This window comes from Pavona decussata, unplaced genomic scaffold (assembly GCF_977016875.1).
Source record: "Pavona decussata unplaced genomic scaffold, jaPavDecu1.1 SCAFFOLD_87, whole genome shotgun sequence".
Classification (NCBI taxonomy): domain Eukaryota; kingdom Metazoa; phylum Cnidaria; class Anthozoa; order Scleractinia; family Agariciidae; genus Pavona; species Pavona decussata.
In genome coordinates this window covers 4,532,027-4,552,876 of record NW_028145504.1, presented here as the reverse complement: position 1 = coordinate 4,552,876, position 20,850 = coordinate 4,532,027, and the positions used below count along the sequence as shown (strand labels likewise).

General features: G+C 39.1%; 4 protein-coding genes across 4 annotated transcripts; 1 reads left to right on the top strand and 3 right to left on the bottom strand.

Annotated features, from left to right (window-relative positions):
- Positions 1 to 2,665: 2,665 nt before the first annotated feature.
- On the top strand, positions 2,666 to 5,927 carry LOC146474915 (BTB/POZ domain-containing protein KCTD6-like). Its single transcript, XM_085116649.1, has 2 exons — positions 2,666 to 3,108; positions 5,030 to 5,927. Exon 2 carries the CDS (start codon positions 5,054 to 5,056, stop codon positions 5,672 to 5,674), a length of 621 nt encoding a protein of 206 aa, XP_084972775.1. The 5' UTR covers positions 2,666 to 3,108; positions 5,030 to 5,053; the 3' UTR covers positions 5,675 to 5,927.
- A 135-nt stretch (positions 5,928 to 6,062) lies between these two features.
- On the bottom strand, positions 6,063 to 9,531 carry LOC146474914 (neuropeptide FF receptor 2-like). Its single transcript, XM_085116646.1, has one exon. It carries the CDS (start codon positions 7,399 to 7,401, stop codon positions 6,481 to 6,483), a length of 921 nt encoding a protein of 306 aa, XP_084972772.1. The 5' UTR covers positions 7,402 to 9,531; the 3' UTR covers positions 6,063 to 6,480.
- Positions 9,532 to 9,654: 123 nt separating this feature from the next.
- LOC146474913 (histamine H2 receptor-like) lies at positions 9,655 to 12,418 on the bottom strand. The gene has a single exon (XM_085116648.1). It carries the CDS (start codon positions 11,788 to 11,790, stop codon positions 10,876 to 10,878), a length of 915 nt encoding a protein of 304 aa, XP_084972774.1. The 5' UTR covers positions 11,791 to 12,418; the 3' UTR covers positions 9,655 to 10,875.
- A 5,808-nt stretch (positions 12,419 to 18,226) lies between these two features.
- LOC146474912 (octopamine receptor beta-2R-like) lies at positions 18,227 to 19,769 on the bottom strand. Its single transcript, XM_085116290.1, has one exon. It carries the CDS (start codon positions 19,568 to 19,570, stop codon positions 18,572 to 18,574), a length of 999 nt encoding a protein of 332 aa, XP_084972416.1. The 5' UTR covers positions 19,571 to 19,769; the 3' UTR covers positions 18,227 to 18,571.
- Between the last annotated feature and the right edge of the window lie 1,081 nt (positions 19,770 to 20,850).

Genomic DNA, 20,850 nt, shown 5'->3' with positions numbered 1-20,850 from the left:
ATCACTACAATTTAATTAAAATTGAAGCACGATTTCTTTTTTGGCAAGACTTCTTCTAGTTTTTTTTTTTTTTTTTTTTCACAAAAGGAATACCAAAACAGAAAAATAAACAATGCTAAATGCACTGTATAATAATAGGTTGCATTAAAAGAAATGAGGAAGTGTTATTTTGAGATCACCCCTCATATGAATGCGGATAAATTTACCTTTTTCAGTTAAATTCCAACTCAGTCATTTACACTCTTTATATTCACCCTTTTAACTCTTTACAATCGGCAATTTTAGAGAGTTCTTAAATTTGCCACTTAAAGAACAACAAATGTACGACTTAAAGCCACCACATCTAAGGTTCTTTGAAATGGCTACTCTCGAAACACGTTAAGATAAGTCGTGCATTTTACATATATTACACGCCAAGTATTCTTTAATGTAAGGGAAATTGAAGTGGCCCTTGACATTTGTCGCATGTAGGAGCTTTTTAATAGCATCAGCGAGAGTATTTCGGCAGCTAAAGGTCGGGGATAGAACACTTTTTAATAGTGTCAATTTACTCCCCCTTTTTACGTGAAAGGTCTTAAAAAACTCGTTTGGTCTTAACATGATGGATATAGAAAACAACAACACCTTCTTTCACTATTATTTGTTTCGATTTTAAGACGGTAGGGTGACACTTTCACAAGGTAAAGAATGTATTTACTTCATTTTTTTTTTTTTATCAGAATACAGTCGTGAATGATCCATCGCTAAGGTTTTATGGCGTCCATGTCAGATGCAGATGCCATGATTTATTGTATCGCCACTTTGACTTCAATACACGAGAGCACACTAACTTACATTAAACAGAGGTGAATGCGAGGGGCAAGAACCTTCTCTTTTTCTTTTCCCAACTGCTAAAGTTCCCTACTAACTGCGAGGATCTTTCTTCTATTTGATCTTTCATCCGCAGTTCAAATATATGTTTCATATATTTACATTTATTTATTCATCCTTCACGGGTATGTTACGAACTCACAATATGACCAGTTGGTTTGATATCACTGCACCGGGATCGCAGAGGTCATGGGTTTGAATCCCGTTCTTTTCGCAACTGCTTAAGTTGCGTACTAACTGCGAGGGTCTTTCTTCTATTTAATCTTTCATCCGCAGTTCAAATGTACGTTTCATATATTTACACTCCGAGCTTTTGTTACGTCAGCCAGTTTCCATAAAGAAAGTATATACACTAATTAAAACAAGAAACGTACCAGACGCGGCTCCCCTCATGTGCCATACCGGTTGTTACGTTCAGGTTGGACTATAGAGTGACGGCTGATTTAGATGAAATACCTCTGTCAAGCGTTTCGCCAAACGGTAGTGAACGTTATATAAAGGCCCGTTTAAACGGTTTCCGGTAACATTTGCCTAAACATGCGTTCAACACAGTTGTTGAACCAAATGTCGGGGGCGTTTGAACAGGTCGTTCAACGTTGTTGAAAGCGTGAAAAAAACGTTGAAAGATTGTTGAAACTTTGTTGAATCAAATTTAAACTGGTTTGAACTTTCATTCAACATCGATTCAACATTTCCTTTGTTCTTGAAAATGTTGAATGGCGTTGAAACCGTTCAGAACACTCCGTTCATCCAACATTTGCCCAACATCCGCTGGTTCAACTTTTGTTTAACGAATATTGGGTAAATGTTGAAACCGATTAAACGGGCCTTAAGAGACCCTGGGTGCAAGGTTGGTCTAAGCTGGTTAACTTTTTCCTAAATAGCAATTTTTACGGTCGAGAGTTGTCGGTAAAATTTTCCGTGTGTTTTTCCAATAATTGCACCCATAAATTCCAAGTCTCGTATGATATTGAACATAGTAATTAATTATGCCAAAGAAGTCAAAGAAATTGTTGACCACATTGCCTTGCATGCAAGTGGCAAACTAACGAAATTGATTTTGAAAATCGTCTACTGAAACGATTGCCATCTTAAACAGCGAGCCCTCGTTTTGCGGTTAGGTCAATGTCAAGTGTCCCTAAACCAATTGGCCAGGATTGTAGCTAATGACGGATTCTGAACTTAAAAAAAAAAAATCATTGTGCATCACGCTTGCAAGTTCACACGAGTAGACAAATAAACAATTGTGAATTCCCCGCGAGAGCAGAAAACATGCTTTTCCCACACCTGTCGAAACCACTGGGGTTGCCTCATCCCAGGCGCCAATTCAACGCATTTCAGGAAAAGAGCAGGAAAAAGGAGCGAAGGGCTTCATGGGAAGGACTCTAAACGTCACAGCAACTGAATACCACCACCCCTCCCCCACCCCCCGAAAAGCCTGATATTCAAGCGAACCGCATACGCCTGGGCACGAGCCAGGCATTGGGAAATGCAGCCGTTATCTTGTGAAGTAGCGCTACAACCGTTTAAAAACAGAAATAAACCAGTACGTAGTTCTTCGAAAGAAATGACAATGTTTACCTACAGTTGCGCCCTGCCAACAGGCAAGCTTGTAACACAGTGGACATTCCAGTGCCCATAAAAAGCCATTATGTGAAGGCATTTTGAAAAGAACTGGGTCCTGCAATTATGGGTTTTCTCAATTATTATTTCACCTTTAGAAATAACAGTCAAGGAACGCACGTTCAAAAGTACGTGCACACTTTAATGAGTCTTAAAGTAAGAACTTAATGGGTTTAAAAATGCGAACTTTACTGTTAAACGATTCGAATCACGTAAGGAACTTTTGGAAGAGAGAATTACATAATTTAACTGAAGAGCAACTTTTATTTAGCGTCGTATGTCCAGCTGCTGATAATGATCCCCAACAACAATGTAGCATTGTTACCGTTTCTTTCTTTTCACCTTTTTCACAATACGTAAGTCTGCTATACCTGTTCAATCGATTTTTCCAGGAGAGGCCGAGAAATTAGCTTGTGAAAAATTAAATCGTGCAATCGGCGCAGAGACATCACGTCACGCAATTAACAGAACGTGACATCTTGTTGGTGATGATTGTGGTCACAACCGGAAATCGGTTTATTCTCACTTTCCATGATAAGCGGCGTCGCCATATTGTGAGGAAGACACGTCTGTCTGAATACAACGATTTTTAGCTGTCTTATCATTTCAAGGAAGGTAAGTTCATGCGTTTAACCCAAAGTTTACGATGTTTCGTGTTGTAAAGTATTAACAGGGCTCAAGGAATCCGGCGGTGGAAATCAGTTAAGTTTGACCTTTAAGATATGACCACTTGGGGCCGATTGCTCAATGCCTCCGCTTGTCTTTCAAAAACTCATATTTGAATATTTAACATCGCAATTGCCTGTACAGTATTCACACTACAATTAATGCTGCTGAAATGTTGAAGTCAGTGTGCTCCTCGTTTCGCCATTAAAAAGTTATCACACTGGCTACCAGTCGTCATATTTATAGCCTCGGCGAGGTTTAGATGCCATCAGTTTTGTTAGAAGGCAAACACGGCAGAAATTACGTTGACTGGGATCTTATGTCAAAAACCCAGTTAAAAGGTGAATTCTGAAAATGCCACGTGAATGGGAAACATCGATATCAGTACAGTACTAGACAAATCACCGATCAACTGTATTTTAAAAACAGTGTTTGTATAATTATATCCCGGGAATTATATAAGGTGTGACAAAAACTCAGACCCTCCGTATATTTGGAAGACTCAGACCCAGTGCTCGATAGCTCAGCTATAAATGCCATAGATTACTTGTTTCAGAAGATAGGTTTCGAACTTGTAACCTTAATGTGTGACATTAAGTTCTGTTATGTCACGCAGCAGTGACCGGATGTTGATAAGGTTCATATCAAAAATACCGCAATTAGGCAAACTAGTCGACAATCGCATTCTTTCCAAACATCAAATACATTTCACTTTTAAAAAACAGTAAGTTTATAAACAAACACTTCTATTAGTTCATTCAAGGTCAAAATACTATAAATGCCTTGATTACATCACCTGTCAATGACCATTTTTTTCTGGTTAATGACATACTTTCGCGCCAATTTATTATTTTTCGTTGTCTCGTTGCTTACTTCTTCCTTTCAAAATGGTTGTATCATTTTAGCTTCCATCATGAGTTATTGCTGTATTTTTTAACAATATGAACGTTTTTTAACATCCGGTCACAGCAGCGTGACATAACATCACACAAGGCATATCAAACATGGCGGCTCCAAGTTCGAAAGCTATTTTATTTAAACAAGCAATTAGCTGAGCTATCGCACACCGGGTTTGATTTTTCGAGACATCCAGAGGATCTGAGTTTTTCGGTTTTCGAGGTGTGAGTTTTCGTCACAGGCCTACCGTATATAGCTGAGGTAGGAAGTACCCTAAAGTGTTTTGAATTTTCCACGAATACGCGTGTGATGGCAAAATGTCGAAATTTGTCGAGAATTCAACTTTTTTGGAAATTATTTGGATTTCCGTACAAAGATTGCCATTTTTGACGTGTTTATCCACAAAAACTAAACAAATCAGAAAGGCCGTTTACATGACAGGCAAAAAAGGTACGAACCAGTTATAATGTGGCACGGTACTCATAATTTTGTAAAGAAATACCTGTGCTGTTTTGGGTCCATAGGCGCCTATGGGCCCAAAACATCACGAGTATTTCTTTCAAAATTGTGGGTACCGTAGCACTTTTTAACGGGTCCGTACCCTTTTTTGGCTGTCGTGTAAACGGTCCTTTCAGTTGACGTTTAATTCGTGAAAGGACAAAATTCTCAGATTGTGGTGGACAGGCAAACTGTAAAGTGTACGGAAGAGAAAACTTGCGATCTTCTTAAATTCTTAAGTTGTGCCAACTTTACCCAAGAGTCCCGTGGCCTACTTAATTTGCCAGTAAGGGGCCCGAAAACTGAAACTTCCGTAAGAGTACCCACTCCTGTAATGTGAGTGAATTTCGTGTCCGCACACAACTTGAAACTCTGGCAGAGGCTTATTGTTGACCTGTATAAGAGTTAAGTATGATATCATGGTTGAAACGAAGAGTAACGCTTAGTCTTACATACTGATTTCTTCGTTTAACAGCCCAAGGTTTAACAGCTGAACGAAATGGAAAAAGTTCAAACGTTTCCTTCGATAGTCGACATGAACGTTGGTGGCCATGTTTACACCACATCGTTAGCTAGTCTCACCAGGTATCCTGATTCTATGTTGGGCGTTATGTTCAGCGGACGACGCCCAGTAGCCAAAGATTCGCGAGGAAGTTTCTTCATTGATCGCGACGGCCCGATGTTCCGCTACGTTTTGAATTTCTTGCGCTCGTCTAAGTTGAATTTACCTGAGAATTTCCAAGAATTTGATCAGCTGATGGAAGAGGCCGATTTCTATCAAATTTCTCAAATGATTGACGCCCTGAAGGAAATCAAATCCACAAGATCCAAAAGATCTATGACGAGAAATCAAGTAATTCGTCTGACGCTGGACAGAGATAGACATGGACTTGAAACACTCTTGACAATTTTTGCCGAGAAGCACATACTGCAGGAAATTTTTCGAAGGCATGATTGTGTCAGTAGCCCCCTCGCATTTTCTTTCGACAGAGCACAGGCGGACTCGTCAACTGCGGCAATACTGCAAGAAATAACTAACTACGGATTTGAAGTGATGACGAGTCTCTCTCATCCTGGGGATCAATCCGTCAACGAATGGTTCTTCCTCCGTAGAGGTTGAAAACATGCCGGGACTGCATCTAGGAAATGACAAGCGTAAACATGGACCTATCTCTTTAAAGCTATCTATAGGTAACTGACTGTAGTATTACCAGTTACCCTAGGGCCGTTTTTCCATTGGACCTTCACTGTTCTCCTCCTGTTGTCCATTCAGCACACATATAACACATACACAAATTGATGACATTTTCTGTAACAGTCGCTGACAGTCAAATCTTCTTTGCACTAGGAAACATGGTCCATTATATAAAGTATAGTGTTCTGTTTTGTTTTTGTCCTTACCCTTTCGAGGACACTGAGTCTGATTGTTTGCGTAGTTACATTGTTCACACAAGTATTTGTACCTCGTCTGCAGCAGGTGCATTCGCAAACAGTCAAGTCATCTTTACACTAGGAAAGCTACCATTAAGGTCCATTAGCGTAAGTGTTGTTTTTTGTTGTCCCATCCATCACTTTGGGGAATAGCGAATCCGATTTTTTGCATAGTTACATTATTCACGCAAATCTCACTACCTCTTTTGGAGCAGGTGAATTTCGAGAGTAAACAGTTTGTAATGTATTTTCTGTAAAAATTGAAAACTTCCTGTACCATTGAACTTGCCATTCGTGTAAGCTTTACTCAAACGAAGCTGAAATTGATCAATCCATGAATTATGTGATATAAATGGCTTCTAACCTGAAAAGAGTTAATTCTCTCAGTACAGTTATTACATGGGAAACTCGTTTAGTAAGCAATTTTGTTTTATATTTTGTTTGTGATATAAATGTGTCAAAGCAACTATAAATTACTTTGCGTTTACCCATATTTCACGCTAACTGTAGATACTTCAGCGAAGGTTGCAATGGCACGGCACACGTGGTTGATACTGTGCTTTTCATCTCCATCCCGCTTTCAGACACAGGTCTCCTTCGCACCGATGACCGTTTCGCGAATTCTCGTCGAAAATCCTCTTTCATAAACGCGTACAGTAAAGGATTCGCCAAAGACGACAAAGCTACAGTGAAAAGAGAGGCAGTTTGTAGAGCAACGGGAGATAAATCGGGTCTGTCCACAATGTTCACTGTTGTCATATAAATAATGGGAAGCCACGATAACACGAATAGGATGACTATAGCAAGAAAAACCTTGGCCACTTTTGTTTCTGATTTTACTCTTCTCGACTGTGGAGAATTTGCGCAATAATTTCGAATTTTTTGGTACTGTCTCTTTAATCGCTGACCGATTTTGTAGTAAGCGAAAAATATTGCAGCATATGGGATGACGACGAAGAATCCCATTAGGCAAAATAGGTACACCTTATGGATTACCACATCAGGGTTTGTCAGCCACGTAATGGGTAAGACAGAAATCACTAATGCTGTTGTCCAAGTGATGATTATCAGCTTTACAAAATGGCTTTTTACTATTTTCCTGTACTGAAATGGTTTAGTGACCGCTATGTAACGATCCCAAGTCACCAAACAAATGTTTCCAACGCCTGACAACAGAACGAATGCACTCACATAGCCTCCTGATGCAGCGACCGGTGAATTAGGACCACTAAGATGAATGGGATACAACAATCCACCAGTAAGAAGATCAGACACAGCCAGAGAGACTAGAAATCCATTGGTGCACGTACGAAGACGAGCGCTTGTCACAACAAACACGCTTAGCACTACGTTTGTGACTACTATGAGCACGGATATACAGGTCAGACTGATGAACATCCAAGAGGATTCGCTCATAGTGGATGATAATCCCACTGAGGAATAGTGAAGAAATCGCCGGCCGTGGATCTGTTTTTTCTCTTGTCCTTGTTACATTGAACGCTAGATGACAGATGTCCGACGTGTAATATAAGTTCAAAACAAATTCTAAACAAATGTTAATTTTCTGAATGACGGCAGTGAGGAAATGAGTGATAGAAATCAAAAACCAATTTACATTTTAAATACTGAGGCTGACCTGATAGTTTTGCCTTGTTATTTGATCTTTCGGAACATCCTCTTTTCATTTCCTGCTGTCTGACAAGTAAACGTCATTTTCAACGTCAGCTTTTCACTTCACTGTTATTTGATTTTCCCAACTCCTTCCTCACTCTTTCTAGAAGCAGGAAAAAAGCTACTGGCGCCCCCGCGTTCTTCTTCTAAAACGCAAAACAATATTTCAATCTTTTGGCTTTTATTTTAAATGTTAAGCTTTCGATCACATAAAATATAAATAATAACTTCTTCATTTAAAGCATAAATAATGTATGACTTAATTTTTGACAATTTTGTAAATTCTAAAGCTAAACTGCACTGATATCACCGGCTACGTCAAAGATGAATACTTAGAGAATATGAAATTGGTTTCATCTTCATTTTTATTTGGGAAACTAGCACACCGTTAAAATACTTTCGCCTTTATTTCAGATCTTCTTCAAATTGAAGGAAATTGAAAAATTATAGAGATTAAACGATGCATCGAAATTAACATTTCATAACCCTTTTTTCATGGATATATTTGAATATTACCCAATTACTTAAAATTGTTCTGAAACTTGCGTGCAATAAGGTGGTAGGGGTTCTGCAATTTTAAATTACAGCAAAATTTTGTTTACAGTTTTTCATCTAAACTGTGATTGCTTATGTGTAAGGAGTTAATGCTTCAATCTTACATCCATGGATCATCACTGAATTGTCGCCAAAAGGTGTAATATCAGTGGATATTAAGGAATACTGAACTTCACGGGAAATGAGAAAGTTATTAGACAAGGTGTTTATCGCAGGTGTGAACCGTATAAGCGAGTACTTAGTGACGGCCACTTGAAAGTTTGCTAAAAAGGTAGGCTTTTAGTTGCCTTCATTCAAACATCAAAGGCACCGTCCTTTTACATTAAAAAAAAATACGTTAGCGCAAGAACTTCCTTTGAATGACTGAATGAAAACGTTGCGCATTGACGAGAAAATAAGTCATTTTCTTCGGAATTAAAAATTGTTGGATTCATACATTGTGATACCAATTTAGTTTTGAAGTTAACAATGATTGCCTCCACAAAATGTAAACGAGATAAACGCCTCAGAAAGCACTTGTAATATCTTCAGTGCTCAAAACGTACCTGAACATTGTGCGTCTTCTTTGGGAGAACAAGTTCTGTTATATAAAATAAATGTGATGCTATATTTCCAGCCTGGTGAATGAATGAGAATGATGTATTATTCAAGAAAATGACACAGGCATACTCGGAAAAAAGAAATACGAGTGCTCCTATCAGGAGTCGAAACTAAGACCTTCCGATTACTGGTTCGGATGCTCTACCACTGAGCTACAGGAGGCTCGTGGGAGCTAAGGCCATTAAACTAGGTTCATGGGACAAACATCCTGCATACTGCTAGGATTTGAATGTTGAACGTGTGGTATATGAAATAAATGTGATGGTATATTTCCAGCCTGGTGAATGAATGAGAATGATGTATTATTCTAGAAAGTGACACAGGCAGGCATACTCGGAAAAAAGAAATCCGAGTGCTCCTATCAGGAGCAAACATTTTGTATGGTTTTATTACAGACAAGTAGCTTTTTGCTATCCTCAAATCCTGTACTTTAATCAATGATTCAGAGAAGGACCATTTAAGGGCGATTATTATTTTTAAATACTTCTATTTTCAACGTTAATTTTCAAGGAAACAGACTAGAGTAAAGAGAGATCATTGTTGACGCAGAACGCCGTTGGCTGACATTATTTGGCTCAAGCCACTTTGAAAACAATGTGAACTTAATTGAGTAACCGTTCTCGTGTTGTCGGTGAACAAACTTGTTGTCGTCGCAGCGACATTTGCTTTTATCCGAAAGTGTTGTTGTCCATCAAACACTATGCAACTTCAGTATAGGTTGCTATTCAATGGTACCCAATGACAAATAAGTAAAGTGTCGTTTTCTGTTTTTGATGATCGTTTTTGCGTTGTCTGTGAACAAACACGTTGACGTTGCAGCGACATTTGCTGTCAGTCGAACGGTTTTTATGTCCATGAAACACCATGCAAGTGAAGTATTCAGTGGTACTCAACGACAACCTTTGAGCAAAGTGTTGTTTTCTCTTTTTGATGATCGTTTTCTTTAGCTGAATTTCCGAGTACCAGAAGCGTTTTCGATAGCACATCCCTCTCCCTCGATTTTACGACCTGCAGTTCGCTTTCCGAAAATCAAAACGACACTTTTGTGACCCTCCGAAACCAAAAGTACTTAATTTACTTCTGCGGTTACCAAAGTCTGAGAAAACATTTCTAATGCAGATACATCCGAATTTCTTTGGCGATTGAGGTCTTCCGAGTAGATATTCTCACGTACATAACAGTTTTCGGAACATGCTATGAAGAATCTAGTTTTCGCTAAACGTTTTGAGTTCACTAGTCAAGTTCGTTTTATCGCTGTAAAAATTGAACCGAGATTTTGGGTCATCCAAAATGGAAAACTGATTTACACACAAACAAAAAGCCACGAGCGGAAAAGTTCTTTCCACTAAAAATTCTTTGGAATAAAAAGGAATACCTTGAGAGGCATTCCTCTTGTCTCGTTTTTACCGGAATTATCGGAATATCACTGTCCCATTTGCATTTGCTCCATCACACTAGTACCACATATTCCTTTTCTAATTACGCAATTTGTTTTCCAAAATTACCAGTGAAAGCACGGTTCCACTTGATTTTCCTCCAAAAAAACCGGGGTTTTTTTAAACAAAAAGAAAGCGCTTGAGAATTGAAGTGTTCCATTTGGCGGAAAATTCTCACTGTTTTTTCTTACAAACGGTAAGGGCCCCAAACTTGCTGTTTTTGATAAGGGAAGACTTAAAAATATTCGTCCAAAGAAAGCATCTCTTTGTTTCAACTGTACATCAAATGCCAGCTAATATTCCTTTTAAGCAAATATTTTAATTTTTCAAGAAAATAATGCTCCGTTTCAATGGAAATTGTATAAGCTTAATCATACTGCAGAATTCTTAACTATACAGACAAATGACACGCACGATACCTTTTGTTCAATTTCAGTACGCATCTGTTAAAAGACCACGGAACACTTTTTTTCGTTTACATAGTTACAAGTTGCAGAAGTAATTGAAACATTCGGCATTGATTCGAACAGCAAAAATTAAACCGTTTTTAAATAAGAAGAAAAAACCAAAGAAGAAAGAAGAAGAAACCAAAGCTTTGAACGCAGCTCGGGCTCTTGCATGAATATTTTCATTTGCGTACACCTGTGCCACTACAAGGCCTTATTTCTTGTACCGTTGAAGCCCCGTTCCTCTGAACGGTTGGATGAACCTGTACGTGTATGAGATTTCTCGTAAAAACTTTCTTTACGGCACTTCTGAAGTCTTCCTTCTTAAATGAGTACAAGAGAGGATTTATTAGCGACGAAAGAGCCAGGGTAAATTTAGAAACCGTAGGTAAAATGTCAGGCACTATCCCTGGTTTCCTGAGCGCCATCGCGGAGGTCATGTAAATGATTGGAAACCAACAGAGCACAAACGTAGCGATCAGGATGAGGCACACTTTGGCAATTTTTGCTTCCGAGGACAGCCTTCTTGCCTGTTCTCGTCTTGTTATCGAGATGTTTGTCTCTTGCAAAAGTTTGAAATGCTCGCGGAGTTTCTTGAAAACCAAGCAATATGCAATCAAGATCAACAAATATGGAACAAAGATGAAAACCACTATCTCAATGAAGAGGTAAACTTGATGGATTGTAAGAGCTGTGTCAGTGTTCCAAAATAGGGGTAGCAAGGAGGTGCCAGTGGCCACAAGCCAAGCGCTCAAGAGCATTTTCGCGAAGTATTTGTCGATCAAAAAGGAATACGAGAATGGATAACAAACCGCGATGAATCGATCGAACGTGATGCAGCAATGGTTTGCTACTCCGGACAGAAGAATCACTGAGACGAGATAACCACTGGCGATCGACTCTGGAATGGTAAGAATCACCGGGAAAAGCACACCGCCGAGTAGAATGTCGGATACAGCTAAGGAAACGAGGAAGCCATTCGTGTAGGTACGAAGGGATTTGTTGGCGATAACCAAAAGGCATATGGTGACATTGGCCAGCACGACTAAAACTGACAAAACGGTTATCACGGCGTTCACAGTGGAGCTTTCAGGCATTTTTTCAGCAATGAATGAAATACTGTCCTGGTGTTATCTTCCAGTGAAAGGAACTCAGAATTCTTGTTAATATGGGTCGACTGATCTGCCATCCACAACCACGTACGCAAACAAAATATTTCACTCAAATTGAAACTGTCACTCAGAGGTCATCCTTTCTTCTTTAAGCAAACGACGTCTCCGAGGATTTCAGAGAAACTGAGTGACCATCACGTTTCACTGACTCGAGCGTTGTTAATTTTCATTCATATTTGAAGGCATTTAAGTTGATTTAAGCAGGTACTGTTCTTAAATAGCCCCTTACGCCTGCGATAATAGTACAAAGAAATGACGTTCTATTCGATATGTCACTTAGCTTATATTTGGATTGTGGTGTCAAAATTTCGATCAGCCAATGGGAATACTCCCACATGTGTGTTTTATATCGGCATGTAAGCTCTTTTCCATCAATCTTTTATTAGTTTTTCGTAAATCGGTGGCAATTGTAAATCATAAATGGCTGGATTTTGAAGCAATAAGACTACGCACTTGTCTTATCTCCTTTTCCTGCTGGACTGAGGAAATAAAACAAATCGTTTAAATTTTTCGGGTCATTTTTTTTTGGTTTTCAGCGAATTATATTTGTAAGAGATTTTTAGATATATCAAAATGAAATGAAAACGAAATTTACACATTTCTTTGTGTAAAATGTTTTGTGGTTTTTCGGGTCATTTTTTTTTTGGTTTTCAGCGAATTATATTTGTAAGAGATTTTTAGATATATCAAAATGAAATGAAAACGAAATTTACACATTTCTTTGTGTAAAATGTTTTGTGGTATGTGGTTTTGGTATCAGTTTAACAAAGAGAGATGTTTATGCTATTTTTGTTATCGCAAGAGTAGCTCAACCTAAACTTAGATAACAAATAGAACATGAGTGCTTTTCAGAGTAACCAAAATAGCTATTGTTTAAAGTTACTACAGCGAATATTGACTGTTCAGTGCGAAAGCCACCGATCCTTTCTTGAGTCAGCTTCAGACATGTGATTTGGTCATCACTGAGACTGGCGATGGAGGCAAGTGTTGCCATTCAAGGAAAAGCTGTGAGCAGTGCTTCCCCAGTTGTGCCACCGGTTATTTTCAATTTCTCTACAAAATGAATTGTGAAAAGTTGTTAATTTTGATCGTTGCCCGCATTGGTAGAGAACGGTTTCATATTAGCATGGAAATATAAAAAATAATTAAGCAGTGACATTGTAATTAGTTTCGTGGGATTAAATAGTTCATGCAGGAAGCTAGCACGTCAACAGTTTTTGGCAACCTGTCAAACTAAAAACGTGTGTTGTAATCAGACTGCTTGTACTCCTCAGTTTAACATATTAAAATAAATTCACATACAGCAGTTTGACAGATCAGTTCCGATGATCTTACGTTGTATGTTTTCGCTGTATTTGTTAAAATGAAGATTGAATATCAGTTCGACGTAATAACCGAAACGCTTTTTTTTAGGTTTAGAAAGACATTTTATTGTTGTTTTCTTTTTTTTTATCTGAAGAAGTTATGTAGTTTCTCTCATTTATTTGTAACTGTGCTCTTTATTTCAGACCTTTTTATGCGTAACATGTATGTAACTCTTTCAAAATATCTTGTAGAAACTGTGTAAGACAAATTGCAACGTGAACACTGGAACGAAAATCCCATATCGTTAAGCAGGCATATATTGATTGAAAGAGAAATTCTTCAGATAGCGTCAACGTTTCTCTCCGAAGACGTATATGAAGCACTATTATTCATAGATCTTCGAGGAGTCACGAAGATTGTACGATAGTCAGAGCAGTCTTATTAATGCAATTCAGTTTCCTAAATACAACTCTAGTCGGCTATCAGGCGATAAGCAAGAAAACCAAACTACGTGATGAAGTTGAATCATATCCCGATGAAAATAAACCAGTAAATAAATACGGCAAGCTCAAGCCACCATTGGTTTTAATTTGAAAATTTGAAGTTGTTTGAGGTAGTGGGGCGAGTCTTTTAGTCAATCACAGACCGTAGTAAAGGAAAACCAAAGTAAACTTGAATTACTTTCGACACTCAATACTCTATCATGCTACAGTTATAAGCACGAATCGGAGACATGCAAAGATTACCAAACAATGCCAGAGAAATGCCGAACTGAGAAGATTCTACGATTGTATGCCAAAAGATTTCAGTTAAGTCAACATTTACAAAGGGCAAGTACAATCTGTACTCGTCAGCAGCCTTAACTAACTCACGGCTTCCGTTTATACACGTTGGCATATGCTGACAAAGGTCACATGATAGGCATAGTAGCATACATCCGAGCTCCACTGATAACAGATCGATCTCTTCAACTGCCACGCACCCTGCTGAGACAGCCCCACAGAACCTACAGTATCCTTCTCCATCTTCCTTCACTCAGTAGTAACCATGCCAATCCTATCCCGCGCATTCTGACGCAAATGATCTTTGATCAACCAGACCTCTCTGCGATTCTGTTAGAGAGGTCCATCAACCTCAAGCTCCTTTTCCTTCAACCTACTTCCAGCCTCTTTCAAAGCCTCTGCGAATGCAAGTTCCTCCCTGTCAGTACAAATGAGGTTACATCTCGTATTGTAATGTCTGGTCGGGCTTTTATTTACTTAGCTATTTTGCTGTCGGAACTGATCGATGAGTTATAGAGTGGCTAAGTGCCACTGTAGTGGTCACATCAGTTTGGAGAAAACACAGTTAAAAGGACCAGGGTTTTTTAGACCAACTCTACACAAGACAAGGAAGAACAAACCTTTAGCAATCTCTTTAGAGTAACACAATCGTTCATTTACAACCGAGAACAATAACTGTGTTACATTGAAACCGCTGACTTTTTATTCTAACGGACAGCTTTTTATGTCTGCTAGGAATTGTTCCGCTGTCGTTTTGTAGTTACCGTATGCGCATGCGTATGTCCAGAAATTCGTTGGTATTACAATTTTAATCTCGTTCTCAGGTACCGCACTACCTCCTATCTTGGTCAGCTATCCGCTACGTGAGGTAAGAAAATGTTCTGTTTCAGATGGCAACAATACGCGCGATTTAGACATTTTTGTAGACGATATTTGCAGAGAATGAGAAGGCGTTCTCTTTTGCCATTCGTGGGCAATTGAAAGAACTGTTATATACTGTTGACGTTTATGTTCTCAATGTACAGTACGTTTTTCAGCGTCATTTAAATTTTTGTGGTCAGCCTCTTCTGTTCGTCTTGGACATCTCGACAGTCCAGAGAACTCTTGATCGGAGAAGTCCTCTGCAGATGAAGTTATTCAGCAAAATTTGAAGTAACTTTTTACATTAAAATCACCATAATTGACAAACAAGACGCATATGTGCGTGAACTTGGGCTTCTTTCCTGGCATACCCAGCTGTAAACGCCAGAAAGTTGACATGATAAAATCTCAGTTGTCATTTGTTGATTGTTTTACAACATAGTACAAGCAAGTATATTGAAAGCAATGTATATTCCTGGTCTAAATTGTACCCTCTGGTTCTGACAGTAAAATCCGAGCTTTCAACCTATGTGTGCATCTATCTGGCCAACAGGATTTAGCAAAGTGGGCAGGGATATCTTGTGTTGGCTTCATCCCCCCCTCGCAAAAGTTTTTGTTTTTTGAAATAAGGGAATTCTGATTGAAATTGGTGTTTCGTGGAAATTTCTGTATGAAATTTGTCCTCGCGTCACATAGGCGAAATTTGATCCGTCTCCAGTGCATGCGTTTGTTTACGCAAGATTACGCAGTTGTCACATTTTGGCAATTAAAATAGATGGGAAAACAGACAGAATGCTTTCCTAAAGGAAAATTTTATTCAGAAAAGTCTTTGTTTACGCCTAAGAAAGAAACGCTTATAATTCTAAATGCGAGACGAGAGACGCGAAAGCGATTTGAAGGAACTATCAGTCCATTTCGAAGCGAATTTATTAACCCGTGCGTGGCACGTTTTTCAAATTTTCGCTAACACTGTTCAGAATATAAAGAATCGGTCAATTAGAATAGTATTTCAGTACAAATTCACGATCAAACCTGTAATTTTTCAGCCGTTGAATTCCCAGAAGTGCTAAAATATTTTGTAGAAAGTCCGTGGCCTGAATAAGGATTTGAGATGTCCGCGCTCCGCTAACCGCGCTAACTCGTCGCCTGGATAAAACAACAATTTGTACTCGAAGCACAGTTTCTTCGCCGTTATTTCTCGGATTTCCGCTATCGAAACTGTTGAGTATTCCCAAGTAGTTCTTCTTTCGACGTACCATTTCGAAAAGTCGTGTTTTCCTTCGGAAAACGCGAAAATCGTCGACTAAAAAACGGCCGACCCATGCAAACCCATGCAGCGAACAAGATTACCTGCGCATGCGTTTTAAGGCCCAGACGGCGATTTGTGACTGAATGAGGAAAAAAAAAAAAAAAAAAAACGAAGGGCAATTTTCAACTTGGTCTCCCTTTGGGAAGCCCAAGTAATAAGTGCAGTTTACGTTAAATCAATCACGAGCTAAAGAAACAGCTCCTAGCAGGGAATTAAGATTACAAACAAAAAAACAAAACGAGACAAACTAAAGAAAAGCCCGTCCAGCAAAGCAAAACGGTAGGAGAAGGATAAAGTATGTATGTAGCAGATGAGTAACCTAGAAGACAAATTGTTTTTGTTTCGTTTTAGTTGCTTTTGTCATAGGAAAATGTCTGCAATGTCATCCACGCCTCTGCCCAAAAGACAACTCTGTGTGAACGGCGTCACAATTAAAAATGTATGGCCTAACCTTAATTAATGTTTACTCACACCATTTGAGAACAGACAGTAGTATAATCTCCACTGGGCACAGATTCATTTGGTAATCAAAACCTCGATCCAACTGCTGCTTTATCTACATTCCAAATTTTAAGTTCAAGGCTACTTCTATGTTGCATGCATGTGTATATATATGCATGTTTCATTGAAAAATAAAACCTTGATTGGTCGGAGGTTTGTTGTTCTACCTTTTGTGTCTCAAGATGGAATTCTGAGGTACCGTGCTAAGGATTAATTTTGGTGAGTCGGAGAATTAACTCTGCCGTGAAAGTTAACTGAGTGCTGAGGGTTTTTCACCATTTGTGTCACGGATGCTGCGCGGTGCACCATTTATTGAACCCTTCACGAGGATTTATGTTGGCGTTTTCGGAGCTAACAGAGCCTTTCTGGGGTATCAAGACAGGGTCTGCTTGTAGGGTGATTTGAATTGGTACAAGAAAAAATGCAGAAAACAGTCAAGAAACCGATTTTAGTATTGCATGGAGGCTAAAAGTGATGGAAAGTTAGGTTTAGACTCACGGGATCGTTTAGTTCATGACAGAAACAAAAAAGCCTTTTCTTGGCCGCTGCAAAAGCTTGGGCGAACACCCGTGGAAACATTTCCCATTAGTAGCATCAGGTCTGTTCTTGAAAACATCCACTCGTGTTATACCATACTCGTTGTGGAAACACAGTTTCTGAATGTGGAACTTGATGGAAAATTGGCCCTAGACCGCGGCTTAATGAACAGTTGAGAAGCCGTTTACGGTATTCGAGTATAAAGGAGGTCACGAGACTGTAATTCCTCTTTCCTATGGTAGAAGTAGCTTTTTCTAAACTCAGAAATTTGTTGTTAGATCACTGAGAATTTTCCCGCGTTTACCCCTGCGTTTGCTCTTTGGTTATTTCTTGTGAGAATTATTTTGCACCGTTCTCATATGATTATAACGTTGATGGGAATCTGAATTTTGCCTTTTGCGGGACGGTAATTCTCAGGCGAAAGAAAGATTAATGCGGCGGCAGAGAAGATCGGCGGATGTGAAGCAACACGTGATAACAGGGTACTATACTAGCGCACCTCTTCTGTAATAAAACAATTGGCCTATTTTACTGATTCACTTCAGTTGAAACGCTTCAAAATAAGTGGGTGCCATTAGCGTAATGATTTCATGTGGCAAAAGACCCGTGAACAACTTGGTGACATTAGGGAATTTTAGAAACGACGACGGCGACGGCGACGGCAGCGAGAACGTCACTATTAAAATTAATTCGCGTTTTCTCAAACATCGTCGCAATTATTCCAATTTGCCTTAAATGTCAAATGTAGGTGAAATTTTCTGGACATGATTTCTTGGAGGCCGCACCCAAGTTTAGAAAGAGAAAGAAAAATTCTTCGTCGTGTGTTTACGTCCTCCATAAAACGTGCCATCAGGTAATTTCACGTCTTAGTCGTGCAGTGACGGCAAAGAAATGTACCAAAAAGTGTAATGCACATGCAGAGTTGTTGTTTTGGTTACAAAACCTATTGATTTTTGACGTTCTCGTTGGCGTCGCGTTGCTAAAACTCCCTTGGCAGGAGACGAACGGAATGGCTTTTCGTCTACAGTTCCTTTAATTAGCGCGAGAAAAAAAACCTCGAGACATTGTGGTATTGGTAATGAAATACCAACAGGCCTGAACCATTGCTCATTTAGAGAAATGCGTTGGTCTTTTGCTTTCTATTATTGCACATTCAAAGCATCGCCGAACAATAGAAAGTTCACTTAGATGTTTTTACACTAAGTATCCGGATTCTTCTAACAGGCATAGCGTCGCTTTCGCTCAATAGTGGCTAATAGCTTGCCTATTATTCTGAACTTCTTTAATTCGGACGTTCATTATTACAATGTGATTATACTCATACTATAAAAGCTATACAAAATAGGGACCCAGTTGATTTAGAGGATTACTTTTGAGTGGGTATTGTATCTCACATGCAGTTCAATGAATGCTAAGAAAAATTTTCCATCGAAGCATTGTTTGAGTTGTTGTCTTTGGACGAAGAGTCATCCTCCAACTTTGCCAGACGCTCTGTTAGTTTTTCTTCGTACTTTCGTCCTGTCCCTCCTGTTAAAGAAGCCAGTGGCAGGCTGCGAATTGTCGAGGCTGTGTCTGTTCGAGTGCTCTTCCGAAAACATGTCCGAATGGCCATCTTAAAATCCGGTTTTAGGAAAGCATACATCAGTGGATTGACCAGCGAGCTAGTCGCTATGGTGAAAAAAGAAACAATAGACAGGGAATAAGGGATGATGTCAAGACGATTTATAATGTCTGCGGTTGTTATGTAAATGATCGGGAGCCAGCACAGAATGAAGGCCGAGGCAACTATGGAAAAAACTTTGGCTACTTTAGCATCTGATGAAATTCGTTTGCGTTCACTCTTGTGTACCCTGAGAGATTCCATATTTCTTTTCATCGTCAAACTCCGTCTCACTTGCTTAAACATTCGAACGTAGGCAAAAGTTATAAATACGTAGGGTACGACGATGCCAAAAAACTGCAAGCACACCATGTATGCTTTGTGTATCTTGAGGTCAGGGTTCGTGTTCCAAAACAACGGAAGTAAAGAGTATACAGCTGGAATCAGCCACGAAAGTACCACGGCTCGTTTGAGCATCTTTGGTGCTCGATACGGATACTCCAACGGTTTCATAATAGCGATGTAACGATCGTACGTGACCGCGCACAGGTTAGCAACACCTGACAGCAGTATCATGCAGACTAAGTAGCTCGTTACGACCGAATTAGGTAAAATGAGATACACAGGCAGCAAAACTCCTCCCGTTAATATGTCCGACACGGCCAGCGAAACCATCAACCAATTTGTATTCGTCCTTAAAGCCTTCTTCAAGTAAACCAGAAGGCAAACACAAAAGTTTGAGACCACGATCAAAAATGATAGTATGCTAAGTGAAACCTGCACATAGATGTTTTGATCCGTCCCGGTCATGATTCTTCAATGTACTCTTCTTTAGCTGTCTCTTCACCCAGTACTAAATGTATTCAACTCTTCACCGTGATGTACTTTCTTTTGACTTTTCTTGGTTCGACATTTGTTTGCTGGTCAACCATTGCGGAGACCATAGATGACTGTCTTTTTATCCAGAGTACACTGATTGCTGCTTGTCGTCGAATCGTGCTGTAAAGAATAAAAGTGGACGTTATTTTGTTAATCCCTCGCTTGGGGCAGCGTTCATTTGAATGCAGTTGTTTTTTTTTTACTTCTGTTATGAATATGTTGTTGTGTCCCTGGAGAGCTTATTGTTATAACAAATGACTACCTCGAAATTTCCTGTGGTCTTCGTTTTAGATTATATTCTCATCAGTCACCATAGAAGTAATCCTTTTTCGTGTAACACGGACAACTTATTACTGTGAATGCTTTTACAACTGGAATACGTTTCTGATGTTTTTTTTATGATAGTTAATGCCACCTTTCGCGCAATTTCCTGATCTTGAAAACCAATTATTGTTCAATCTACTATAAACATTAAGATAGGAAATGAATCTTAATTGCTCTTTCGAAAAGAAAATCAACCAACCATTCGGTGGTGCTAGGCAGTCATATAAACACCAGAAAATATTTACTTTCTTGTGTAACGCTTTGAAATACACTAAAGAGTAATTAAGATTCATTAAGGACATACAAAGCCGCCTTGAGCTTGAATAAAATTTCTTCAGCAAGTAGATTATATTCATGACAATAAACCAATCGGCTGTTTTGCATAAGTCAAGTACACTAATTGACATCGAACCAGCGGGAAGATGCAGTTTCACATAAGTTATCGTCCATCTTTGTGATATTTATTTGAAAAGTTGTTTCGCATGGCAACATGCGGCACTAGATCGTTCCAGCGATTTCACTTCAATTTTTGACATTGCCTTTTGACAACAATGACCTGAAATATGATTGGTCGAGCTTGAAACAAACGCACACTTAAGGCAGCTGAAGCACCATAAGGGTGTAATTGCAATTAGAAGACGCTGTATTTTTTGAGGAAAAAATCTCGAAATCCTCAAAATAAATACATGCCTAGAGAAATGAGAAAAAGGCTTGAAAGTCGCCCAATCATCACATCGCAAAAGCGAAGTTTCTTCACGATGGTTTGATACTTTGACGAAGGTCTTTCGTTTTTGATCCTTTCAGGTGTAAGCGACTTTCGATTAAGTAGCGAGGAAACCGGTATTTACTGGAGAAAAAAGAAAAACGAAGGTAGCTCTCTCACGTAA